At 32.0% G+C, this 12,323-nt stretch overlaps 2 protein-coding genes across 2 annotated transcripts in view; one reads left to right on the top strand and one right to left on the bottom strand.

The window, feature by feature from the left end:
• Positions 1–4,685, bottom strand: part of LOC111055720 (muscle-specific protein 20) — a 42,420-nt gene extending 37,735 nt beyond the window's left edge. Inside the window, exon 1 of the mRNA XM_039421109.1 lies at positions 4,600–4,685. Coding sequence (XP_039277043.1) covers positions 4,600–4,644 — 45 coding nt within the window. The 5' untranslated portion in view covers positions 4,645–4,685. The remainder of the gene's footprint in view (positions 1–4,599) is intronic.
• A 2,018-nt stretch (positions 4,686–6,703) lies between these two features.
• The window catches only part of LOC111055719 (cytochrome P450 4c3), a 28,093-nt gene continuing 22,473 nt past the window's right edge, over positions 6,704–12,323 (top strand). The window contains exons 1-6 of the mRNA XM_039421108.1: positions 6,704–6,836; positions 7,770–7,972; positions 8,707–8,822; positions 9,331–9,421; positions 11,168–11,353; positions 12,235–12,304. Of these exons, the coding sequence (XP_039277042.1) occupies positions 6,835–6,836; positions 7,770–7,972; positions 8,707–8,822; positions 9,331–9,421; positions 11,168–11,353; positions 12,235–12,304 (668 nt within the window). The 5' untranslated portion in view covers positions 6,704–6,834. The remainder of the gene's footprint in view (positions 6,837–7,769; positions 7,973–8,706; positions 8,823–9,330; positions 9,422–11,167; positions 11,354–12,234; positions 12,305–12,323) is intronic.

Raw genomic sequence — 12,323 nt, 5'->3', positions numbered from 1 at the left:
AGTTTTGAGTTGAGTCAGTGTGTTTTTTGTTGGCTTGTGAATAACGAGCGAGTGGGTGGAAGCTCTTAGCTTCGTCTGACCCATGTTACTGACGCTCTCTCTCAAAATAGGTTACACTGTTACACTTTCAGCTTGCTAGAATCTGGTTCTGATTCACAGTCACCTAATTTCAGTCAAAATCGAACATCTGCGTGCGGCTGGAGAAGTGTATCTGATCTTGAAAAATGGAGCAATATATTTATAGAAATGGAGTACCGTACATCTTTCGCAATAACACTGAAGTTCAATGCGAATGCTCGGTAGCAGGCTGCATTATGAGTATGAGCTCCGTATCAACAAGCTTTAAGGTATTTGATATCGTATTGAAGGAGTAATAATAATAGCTTTAATTCAGGCTTGATTCAAAGCTAACTTGATGAATGGGGTGAGTGATTACAACCATAGAGGAACAATAGCATAAGTTACGCTATTGTTACGCTTACGCTATTGTTTCTCTATGTTATAGCTAATATTTGTAATAATGAATTTATTCACTAATTAAGAGTAGTGCAAGTTTGTTTTGCATGGAACTATGTTTAACAAATATAATTTGAGGATTGTAACTGGAATTTCAAAATATTCATTAGCAGTAACAAGAAAAAATAATAATAAGACCAATACATATAATTTATACACGTTGGTAGTAAATAATATGCATCATCTCCTTTTTGTAAAAAAAACTCTTACTGAAGATTATGTGTATAGGAGCCCTAAGCTCCTGCATGGATCATGGGACGGATGAATAAATTAACAGTCTAAGAGAGTTCCGAACCATCGGAAAGTGATTTCAAGCATTACAACAAACGATAACATATCAAACAGCACCCTTATCAGATCCGAATCTCAAACCTGAATTCAACCTTGTATTGGATACCCTAGATATATGTTTTTTGCAAGCGCTATAAACAGTGCATCCAGATAATAATTTTGGAGGGGCGCAGGCGCACTTTTCCAAATAAGGCAAGAAAAGGATATTTCCTCCTTTCGCATGAATCTGTTCCGCGCCAACAAGCTACCACTATAGTAAGATTCACTACAAACTGTCAGCAGCATTTGCTGAATGAAAAGCAGTTATGTTTTCCATAAGGAATGCTGTCGGTTTAAAGTGAGTCTGACTAAAGCAAAAGTGTTGTTTGTACGGAATGCTGCCAAACTGTGTCCGAATATGGACGAATGACTAATACGCGACGGCGACGGCCAACAGAATAAGGCATCTCCTTCAACTGATAATCACTCACGGCCAACCACTCACCAACTAAGGATTTTCAAACACTTTTTCAACTCAACAATAAATATTGCAGATTTAGGCCGGGAGTAATTTTTCATGCTTGTTTGTTTCCACTAAATTAATTTGTACAGTGTTGTAGATTTTCTGTGAGACAAAGTATTCACGTTGGTATTGTTTCCAAAGGAAAAGGAAGACTGGGAGAATCAGGTTCATCATTATCAATCTCCAATCATCAATCACAATCATCATTATCATCTTCATACATGCTCATTGGTAATGAGATGATATTCATAAAGCTTGAATCTTAGAAACTATTGTTATTAGAATAGCCTATTTTGGTTTCTTCATTACAATTTTCTAGAAAGTATTTTTGATGAAAATTTATATCAAAATATATTCGGTGGTGTGGAACATCGGCTCAGGATGGTGTTCGAGGAAAATATTACTGAGCATGTCTCAACTGATTAGAATGTATGATGATGGTATTAATAAAATATGAATGAACCTAATATTTGGTTATTTTTCGCATACAGTAACCCTATATCGATTTTAAAACCTATGCATCAATGGGTTAATCCAAGGTACCGAGAATACATTCTAGAATGTATTCTAGGTACATTTGGTTGATCCGTAATCGTTCCGTTATCCCGTCTCATTTCATTTACTCTGATTTGACTAGACTCTTAGACCAGATATATATCTGGTCTAAGACTAGATCAGATTCATATGTAATGATTAGTTCAAACTACCCTATATAGAGTGTGTAAACTGGTCTATAAAACATGAATTAAATATATACAATGTGTTTAGACTGAAATTAGAAAGATCGTTGTTCTTATTAATTATAAACAACATGAAAACCTTGGTTAATGAGATGAACAATGAAAGTAACTTTTACATACTTTGGTAATAATTGAATAATTGAGGATGGAGCAATATTTCAATTTTTCGTAGACTATTTCAATTTTGGAAACTCTCGACATTTCATGAGAACTTGAATAAGAAAACTATTGACAGAAAACCGTTTAAGATTTGAAATTTATTTGAATATTTGAGTGAGTGGCTGAAATAATTTTACATCTAAATAAATATTCTAGAATTGGAATATTGTGTGACATTTCGCTGCCAATCGAACAACATTAAATGTAGTACGGTACATAACGTACAATAAATTCTTCTAGTTACCACGATATGTGTGGGCCTACCACAGAAATTTGTTTAAACTCAATTAACTCAATGATGACGAGATGTAAAACGAGAATCTTCAATTAAGGGTGACCATAGAAAAATTATAAAAGAAATAATCAAAATAGGTATAATTATATTTATTTTATCAGAAATTATGTTTTGTTTTGTCATTTTTCTAAAGATTTTTACACTCTATAGACTTAAAGGGAGATATTATCTGCTGTATCATCTGCGGCGATACCGTTTCTGGAAATTATATTGCAAGGCCGTTCAGGTAGACGACCTTGTATTGTGGACAGTGATGTCAAGTTTAATAACATGGCTACCTAGTCTGATATTGGTGAAAGTTTCGTTCCGGTCTTCGATGCAATTCTTACATAATAAAAATAACGGACAAGGTTGAACTCTCGAGAAGATCCCAATGCACATACAGAGAGGGTGAGGAAGAGGCATTAACTGGAAAAGTTTCCGATACTTCTTAAAAATCCTTAATTGACTGAAAAAACTACAATAATATTGATAGCATGTTCATAGATCTGGAATTTGAAACATAGCCTACACTGTTAATAATATTTTATTTCCAAGTAGAGAGAAGCACAAAACGTGGACAGATTATGATGAGATCGAAAAAGAATTAAGCCGAATCCAAAAACTATTTCTTAGAATAAATTTTTAAAATTATCACACCTTATGAAATGACTTACACGTTGAAATGACTCGTTGAATGAATTATTATTACACGTTGAAATTACATTTTCACATTAAAACATTAAGGCTCGGTTGCACAAAGCCCGGTTAAATTTTAATCGTGATTAAGTTCACGAGAACCAATCAGAGAAGGTTTTTTCGAAATTAAAGTGGCACTAAATGTAGTAGGCCTATCAATTCTTATAGAGATTGAGCATTTGATAATAAGATGTATCTAGCCAACCAAATGTATCTAAGAAACCAAAAACAACAAAAACGGTACACACAAAAACAAAGAACATTAATAATTAGAAGATAAAAACTACTGAAATGATGGTCTCGTTCAATCTTATGTATTTGAATTCATAGAAAAGTTTAAATGTATAATTATTAGAATCCAGGCCTACTACTTATTTTTAACCTCAAATCAAATAACTTTTATTCTTTAAAATATACAATCAATTTTAATAGTACTACTATTACAAGAATACCACTACAAGACTATATACCATGTCTGTGTGTAGGGGTGAGTTCTAGGTAGGCTTAACCAATTAAATCCAGATCTATTACGTTTCATAAATTTGTTGGCTGCAATGGCCTGCATCACTTTCTAGTACAAGTAACTACATTTTACTAGATTCAATTCAATTCAATTTATTTATTTCCACAAAAAATCATATACATATTCAATAATACTTGAACAATAATAGTAAGATGAATAACTAAAATACATTAATAACATACTGCCTATCATAGTAGCAAACCTTATGGTACTGCAGTAGATTATAGGTTTTTTTTAAGTTTAGTTTATTTCATCCTGTGACCTCCTGTGAAAGGGGTATAAGGATTTGTCAATGTTTCACTGAAATTCAGTTTCCTAATTTAACGAATTAATAACGCATCGTTAGAGTTGAAGTTGATTCCCTGGTGCCGGCAAAGTGCTTGTGAAATTCGGAAATGGAATAGAAGCAATGCTTCACCAGCTCCCTCTTCAACTCCATTCTGAATCTTTTCGACTCCAGCCCCTTTAAGTTATTGGATAAGGCATTATAAAGATTAATACCTAAAATTTAACCCCCTTAGCATAAATAGAGTGATTCTATGCTGTTCATCTCTGAGATGGTGACATCTCCGTGGTAGTATAGTAATGAATCCATGACAAAGATATCAAGGGAAAAAGTTAATATCATATCATTCTAATAGTATTCATGGAAATGTAAATAATATACTTCTAAATCTTAAAAAAAGAATATAAAAAAGAAAAAAAAATAATAAAATAAAGATATGCCTATTGAAGATTTATTATATAGGAGCAGTAATTAGCGGACCCTCAAATGATATCAGTACAAATGTGCCATAAGAAGGAAGAAGAGTATTCTGATTCTCACTAATTGAGTCAAGAAATAGAAGAATTCCGAAAATTAAAAAATTAATTCAATTCCAGTACCTATACTGACCGAAGCAGACTTTCTGTCATTTCCCAGCCCATAAGGTACAGCCATCTCTCAATCCTTCGCTTGTATACAGTTACACTGCATTCCTCAATATTTCTTATCTCCCATTTACCATATCCTTGATATACCTCCCACAGATATAGTAATATTTTTTATCTTCAACTTTACTATTAAATACAGTAGAAATAGTCTAATACTCCTACATTGATTACCGTGAGTATATTGAATATTTTACAATAAAAGCACTCTTCAGATGCAGTTACCTTACAAAATTCAATTCAAGAGGCAAACTCATTAAAAAGACGATTTTTCGTACCGGTAGTCAAAAATAATAGAGATGGAAAACTTTAACGAGCATTGAATTTTAGGGCTTCAAGTTTATTTATTTATTTATTTATTTATTATTTATTATTTATTTATTTATTTATTTATTTATTATTTATTTATTTATTTATTTATTTATTTATTTATTTATTTATTTATTTATTTATGGAGACAACAGGTTACCCCTAATGTGTCTCCTTCACAAATACAACAATACAAGATTATTATACAATGAAAAAACAATGAACAAAGTAACTTACAATTGCAATATTGTTAAAAGAAAAAAAACTATAGAAATACAAGAGAAGGAAAAAAACAGATGTGTACAATAAAATAAATATAAAACGGAATATAGAAATGAAAAGGTTCTAAAATTAAAATAAAAATGTTACAAAGAATGGATAAAACTAACAAATGAATGTCAGAGGACTGGTACCTGCCAATGAAGCAACAGAATGAGTAAGAAGTACGAGTACATAGTGCAATAGATGCACACCTATATACAGCAACAAATAATCGACAACACGACTGAGCAAGGATATCTCACAATAGACTGTTTAATATCCTATAAAATTTTTCACGAGAGAACCAGACGATGTCCAGTTGCCCAAAGAAACAGTTGAAAAGTCTTTGAATTCTGTTGACCGGAGAATTATAGTGACTCACAGTTCTGGACCGGGGCACAAAAAAAGAGAAAAAAGGAGCGACGTGATATGGTAGATATATAAATATTTACATATGAAAGCAAATATGGGGAATCTATTTTATTATTTGATAAGCTATGAAGGAAAATTAAAGACTTAACATCACGTCTTGTTTTTAATGATTTCAATTGAAACATATTTCTCAGAGTGTCAGAGGGAAAGTCAAACGGACAATTGAAATTGAATTTCCTGAAGTAAATGTACCTTAAAAATTTATTTTGTAAACGCTCCAAAAGTAGCACTTGATCATTACAATAAGGGTTCCAAATTTCAGACGCATACTCAAGAATACTTCGGACAAGAGATTTATACAGAAATATTATGGGTGAGACATCATTGAAAGGTGAACATGTTCTCAGGATAAACCCCATCTGCTGATTGGCCCTACTACACAAAAGGTCTATATGTTTATTGAATGTAAAATCAGAGCTGTAAATCACACCCAGGTCCTTAAAAGACTCTACCTCCTCCAACGGTATACCATCAATACTATAGATGCATCTGTGTGAAGCTACCTGCCGGGTAAATGATAAAGTTTTGTATTTAGCTATATTTATTCTAAGGCCATTATTCATATACCATACACTTAGTTTATCAACATCCACTTAAGTTTGAAGAAATGCTAAAATAGTCATTTAAATTTGAAGCCATAGATGACGATTGATTAAATATTCTTAAAAGCTTTGAATCAGATCATTTACAAAAGAAGTGAATACTATTATTAAACTACTATATTATCAGTTATTCACCCCGAGGCTCTTCATAGCCTTGACGAGTGCAGTAGACCATACTTGTATCATTATGCAATGATGTAAACCAATTTAAAGGTCACTAACTCTTTATAACAATTTTCCTTCAACATCAATTCAACAACTCTGCCTGCCTACCCGATGAACATCCCGTTCCACACTTCAAACGCATTTCGCAAGGCAAAACTTCTACGGTTGGGAAACATTTCACCGGCCGTTACAATTATTTGATGTTATTTTTAAACAAGTCACACTAACTGGACTGGTTTATTGTTTTGGTCTTCTTGAATTATCCTATCTGAATTGCCCTTAACAGTGGAGGGGAAGATTCACGTCTTTAAAACAACTGGTTTTGTGGAGTACTCGTCCAGTAATTGGTACAATCTCTGAGTTGCTGTATTGTTTGTGATTTGTAAGTCTCAAGACCTCTATCCGGGCATTGACTCAGTGCTGGGATAGTCATGTAAGTATAGTGAACAGCTATTTTCATTGATATACGAAAGCCTATTGTTTCAGATAATTAAAAAAAATAATGAATTAAGCTCAAAATGTACCTTGTGATTGAGGATAAGAATGAACTAGTTCTTCTGATACAATTCTCTATTAATTTCAATTATCATACTCAGGAACTGGAGACAAAGAACAAACACATAAATCCTGGGTTATTCATTATGGATGGTTATATAGGCATGGATTGATTTAACAAATTGAATGTTGGCATTAGAACTTATTGGAATCGTCTTACAAGTAATAGGGTAGCTATCAGCAAATTTTCACGCTATGAGATAAATATATGATGCATATATATGTCCCATATGACCAGGTGACAATTACTCAATTAATATAAAAATTTTGCCATGTTATGCAGTGATAGCAGATTTAACAGTTCTATATTATCCCCTATCATAGACAACTTCACGTTATTAGTAGATTCATTAAGTAGATTTATTAGTACAACGTAGCTTTACGTTCTTAGAAAACTTTTCAGTGGCATTTCCCTACAAATTGCATGAAGTGTCTGAGCCACTTTATTTAAGCTTGACTACAATCAGTTCAGCAGGTAACCAGACATATGAATGACTGACATGAACTAAACAGACATAATCAATCAGAAAAAGGAACCTCTGAGAAAATTATTGATAACAAAGAATTTATAAGTGAAAATTATATCATGGAACTGAGATTACCAGTTAGAAACAAATGGAAAAATATGGTTATGATGAGAATTCAATGCTATTTTGGAAGGGTAAAACGATAACTTGATAAAATACATTACAATACATTTTTCTAGGGCGGCAATCCAATAAAAATCTTTCTCCACCATTCTGGAAATCTACAATAGCCTTTAAATCTTGTATTCAAATTAGAAAAAATATATAATATATTGCTTTTTCAGGGCACTGTTCGTATCATTACTTCCTCATAGCAGTGGACTATTATTCAGCCCTATTTTGACAGCACTTGTGGTTCTTCTGATTGTTTACTTGGCAGTGAATTACTATAAGAGAGCAAGGCTACTGAAGTTAATTGGCCTGATCCCCGGCCCTCCAGGACTTCCATTAGTTGGCAATGCCATTGAGGTGAATGTGGATCACGATGGTAAGTGCAAAAAATGCAATGTCTCATATAATTATATTTATTGATTGGTGAAGTAATGATCACACATTTCTATCATCATTGATGTGTAGGTACTTATCATCATGCGGATATTTTCAAATGTCATCACGTCTTGAACGATATTATTTTTGTCAAAATATTACTAAACTTAAGATTGACAAATACAATTTCTATTATGGAACAAAGTATGGAAACTTCATTAAACAATGTAAATTGTATTCTTTGACTTGACTAAATGAATTTAAGAATCCTCAACTTAGATGATCTTAAAAAATTGATTTCGGATGATTTTGAATATGTCTAATAATAAATGAGTTTGATTGGTCGTGTCTCAATATTAATTTTAGTTAAACAGGACTAATTTCAATCATTTATAAAAAATGTCCTCAGTTAGATCTCAAGCTGAGTCTTTAGATTTATGGAATATAAATTTGGAGTACTGCTCCTCATTCTCTGGATTTAAACTTCAATTGGGAATGAAGGTCTCAGTTTGAACGAGACGAACTAGATAGATACTACCTCTGTATATTTATTCCAACCAAATTGCCTTTGAAAACTCCAAATATTCTGACAGTAAATGGATAGAAACAATAATTGTAAAAAAAGTGGAAGAGTAATCAAACTTGTAATAGGAGGAAATATTTCCAAATTATTATTCCTGTACCTGAGAAAAATGGCATGTCTTGTTTTCTAACAAGTTATTTAATAATTCACAGAGATCTTTGAGCGCTTATCTGGAATAAGACAATTATGGGGTTCCCGTTTGGGATTTTGCAAAGGATGGCTTGGTACAAAGCCATACGTGTTCATTTCCAAAGCAGAATGTGTTGAGGTGAGTGAAGTAACAGTGCAAACTGAATTTGATTTGGTTTTTCCAATTAAAATGAAAATGATTCTGTTCGATACCATAATGAAGCATCGAAAAAGAGAATGGAGAAAAGAGAAATTATAATTTTAAATGTATGGTCCAAAGACCGTAAATTCATTTATATCAGAGCTGAATAGTATATTTTCTATTACACTCGCTCAAGAATACAAAAGAAAAATACTGAGCAATACAAAAGAGTTTATCTTCACGATGAATGAATTACTCAATATTCTAGAATGCAATATTGTTAGTTGAACTATATTGATTTTATAATAATTCAGGAGTATTATAATAGTCTTATCGAATGCGAACACAAATACTTTCATAGTATTAAAAAATGCCATAGAAAAAAATTATTGTACTAAGTGAGGAAAAGTATTTTTCATTATACTGAGGAACTAATAATTTGTTTGTAAATAAAATGATAAAGTCTATCACCGTAAGTGATTATAATCATGACTTTCATTTGCAGCCAATAATGGGGAGCATCAAACACATTGAAAAAAGTCAAGAATACTATTATTTACATCCCTGGCTTGGCACTGGACTTTTAACAAGTACAGGTAAGTGAAAATAAAAACTACAAAAGACAAAATATTCATAGTTTTTTTTGCAATTATATATATATCATATACTAGCAATCAGGCTCGCTTCGCTCGCCTTATCCGTCTAGACCCCCGGCTGGATCATCCAGTATAATAGGATCAGCATTTTGAGTTTTCATCCTTCTGTCCAAAAGTCAAAGACTTTCAGGCTCGATTCAATCACCAGTATTTTCTTTTGAATTATTAATAACTCAAAAATGAAGCTTGATAAATTCTCTGCACTTTCTGTTTTGTGAAATTTTGTGATATTCCCAACAGGTCCCGAGATATTCGCTCTTGAAGGTGTGTAATTTTTAAAATAACAGGTTATAACCATTTTTTGCAAGAATAGTGAATTAATACATTATTTCAAAGAGAATTTAATGCTCTACAAACCTACGATAAGCATTAATTTATAAGATGCATTGTTGGAGAGTTACCTAAGACCTGAAAGAGCAAAAAAATGGTTATAACCTGTTATTTTAAGAATTAATGATAATTCAATAATAATTGTTTTATTTTATGAAAATAAATAATAATTGTTTTATGAGAATTCATGAATAATTGTTTATTATTTATGAAATAATTGTTTTATTTAACACCTTCAAGAGCGAATATCTCGGGAACTGTTGGGAATATCACAAAATTTCACAAAACAAAAAATGAAGAGAATTTATTACTTTTGATATATTCTCCTCCTAACTAGTCTCAACAAAGCTGCAAAGTCAAAAATTGTGTTCAAAACATTCCTTCCAAATTCCTTTGTCAATTGGTCTATTGTTGCAAAACTGGAGTTTTCACACTCAACACGAAAGCTGCTGCAACAGGTGTAGGGAAATGATTATACATCAAATTGAAGAGAATATAATGCTTTATAAGCTCATAATCAGCATGGATTTTTCCCATCGAGTTTTGAAAAGTTATATGATTAAAAATAGAGAAAAATTGAAGGAAAAAGTGTTTTTTTTCAAAAATGTCATATCTTTAGGAGCGAATATCTCAAAAACTAGAGAAGATATAGAAAAAGTTGTGGGATGAATATTGTAGGAAATTATGTAAGCTTTAATCTTGTATAAACGGTTATGTCCGTAAGATAGATAGTTTTCGTGTTATATGTGAGAAACCAAAAAATTGTATCTTTGAACCACCCCCACCCACTTAGCACGAGGGGTAGGGGTGGGGATTTTTGATATGTTAGCATCCTTACTACCCTAAACAGAACTGCGGGTTCAAAAACTGAACATTCATTGCCTGGACTATTATTGGCGGAATTGTAATTATACTATAGGTTCACTTATGTATTCTCAATAGTTGATTGTTCTAAATTTCCACTGTAAGGCAAAAGACTAATCTAAAAATATATTCATTATTCTATTGAGTAATTACCGGTATATTTATCGGTTGAAAATCATTGCACAGCAATACAAACTATGAATAAAACAGTGACAAGAACGTTACGATTCTTCAAGTTGTAAAAAAAACATGTAGCCTACATGATTGGGGAAATGACTCCAGAACTTTATGAATGTTTATGAAACTGAGACCAAGTGAAAATATGCTTGAAAAGATTAAACCAAATATGTCAAGTTGATTGACAGTAAATAATGATTTATTGAATACAGATTTATTGATTGCACTATCTCGGTTCTGTAAAAATTTCATAATTGAATGATTTACCTGATTTTTTATTAAAATGATCTACTGATCTCCGATGTGGGTTGTCAGGTTTGAAATGGCACAAACGCAGGAAGATTCTGACACCAGCCTTCCATTTCCGCATCCTTGATGATTTTATAGAAGTATTCAGAGAGCAGAGTGACATTCTTGTGGAAAAACTGGAAAAAGAAGTGGACAAAAATGCTTTCAATGTGTTTCCATACATTACATCATGCACTCTTGATGTAGTCTGTGGTATGTACAATTTTTGACTATGGAATAATAAAAATTTCTATGAAATTAGTAGTTTTTTCCTCTGCTTACACCATATTGAAAAGTGTGAGAAATCTTTCAATACAGAGCTGATCAGTCAAAAGTGACAGAAAATAGACAATTTAAAATGATGATATAAAATAAATAATCTATTGATCTCTGTGATTAAAAGAATCATGGCAGCACCTATATTATTTACAGCGACAAAGTAATTAAAATAATAATTATTAAACGAAAATCCCAATTAAATGCTGTAAATCACCCCGAAGACTTCTGCTACTGCAAATATTGACAACAGGGTAAACAGCTAGTTGGAAATTCAATGATGGAAATTGAGGAAAGGTGGAAGAAAAGAAATGATGGAAATTGTGTGTAAGGGTAAGCATTCCTGACCAGCAATTAGGAGGTACTGGGTTCGTTTCCCGGGCTGACAAATAATTTTTGTATAGTAGAGCTCATTGAATTTCCATCTAGCTGTTTACACTGTTGTCAATATTTGCAGTAGCAGAAGTCTTCGGGGTGATTTATGGCATTTAATTGGGATTTTCGTTTAATAATCATTATTCATTAATTAGCATTTGAACAAATGCAACATCCAATTTATTTCCGTCTGTAATTAAAATAATTCTGTATTCACAACATTACTATTCTAATCATTACCTCATCAGTACCTATTATCAAAAATATTCAATATTTATTAAATTCATTAGTATGTATTATTTACTAATAAGTTTAGTTACAAGATTAAGTCCATTATTGAAACTTCATTATTGAGCCACAACTCGAGATCCACACATCCAGTTTCCCCTAATGTTTATGGAAGGTATAGATATTCAAATTTGATTTCAATATATGTCTTACAGAAACGGCAATGGGATATCAATCAAACTCTCAAAACGACAAGGACTCTGATTACGTGAAGGCAGTTTATGAGTAAGTATTTGATGAAAAC

This window comes from Nilaparvata lugens, chromosome 2 (genome assembly GCF_014356525.2).
Source record: "Nilaparvata lugens isolate BPH chromosome 2, ASM1435652v1, whole genome shotgun sequence".
Taxonomy (NCBI): domain Eukaryota; kingdom Metazoa; phylum Arthropoda; class Insecta; order Hemiptera; family Delphacidae; genus Nilaparvata; species Nilaparvata lugens.
This window is presented reverse-complemented; position numbering and strand designations above follow the sequence as displayed.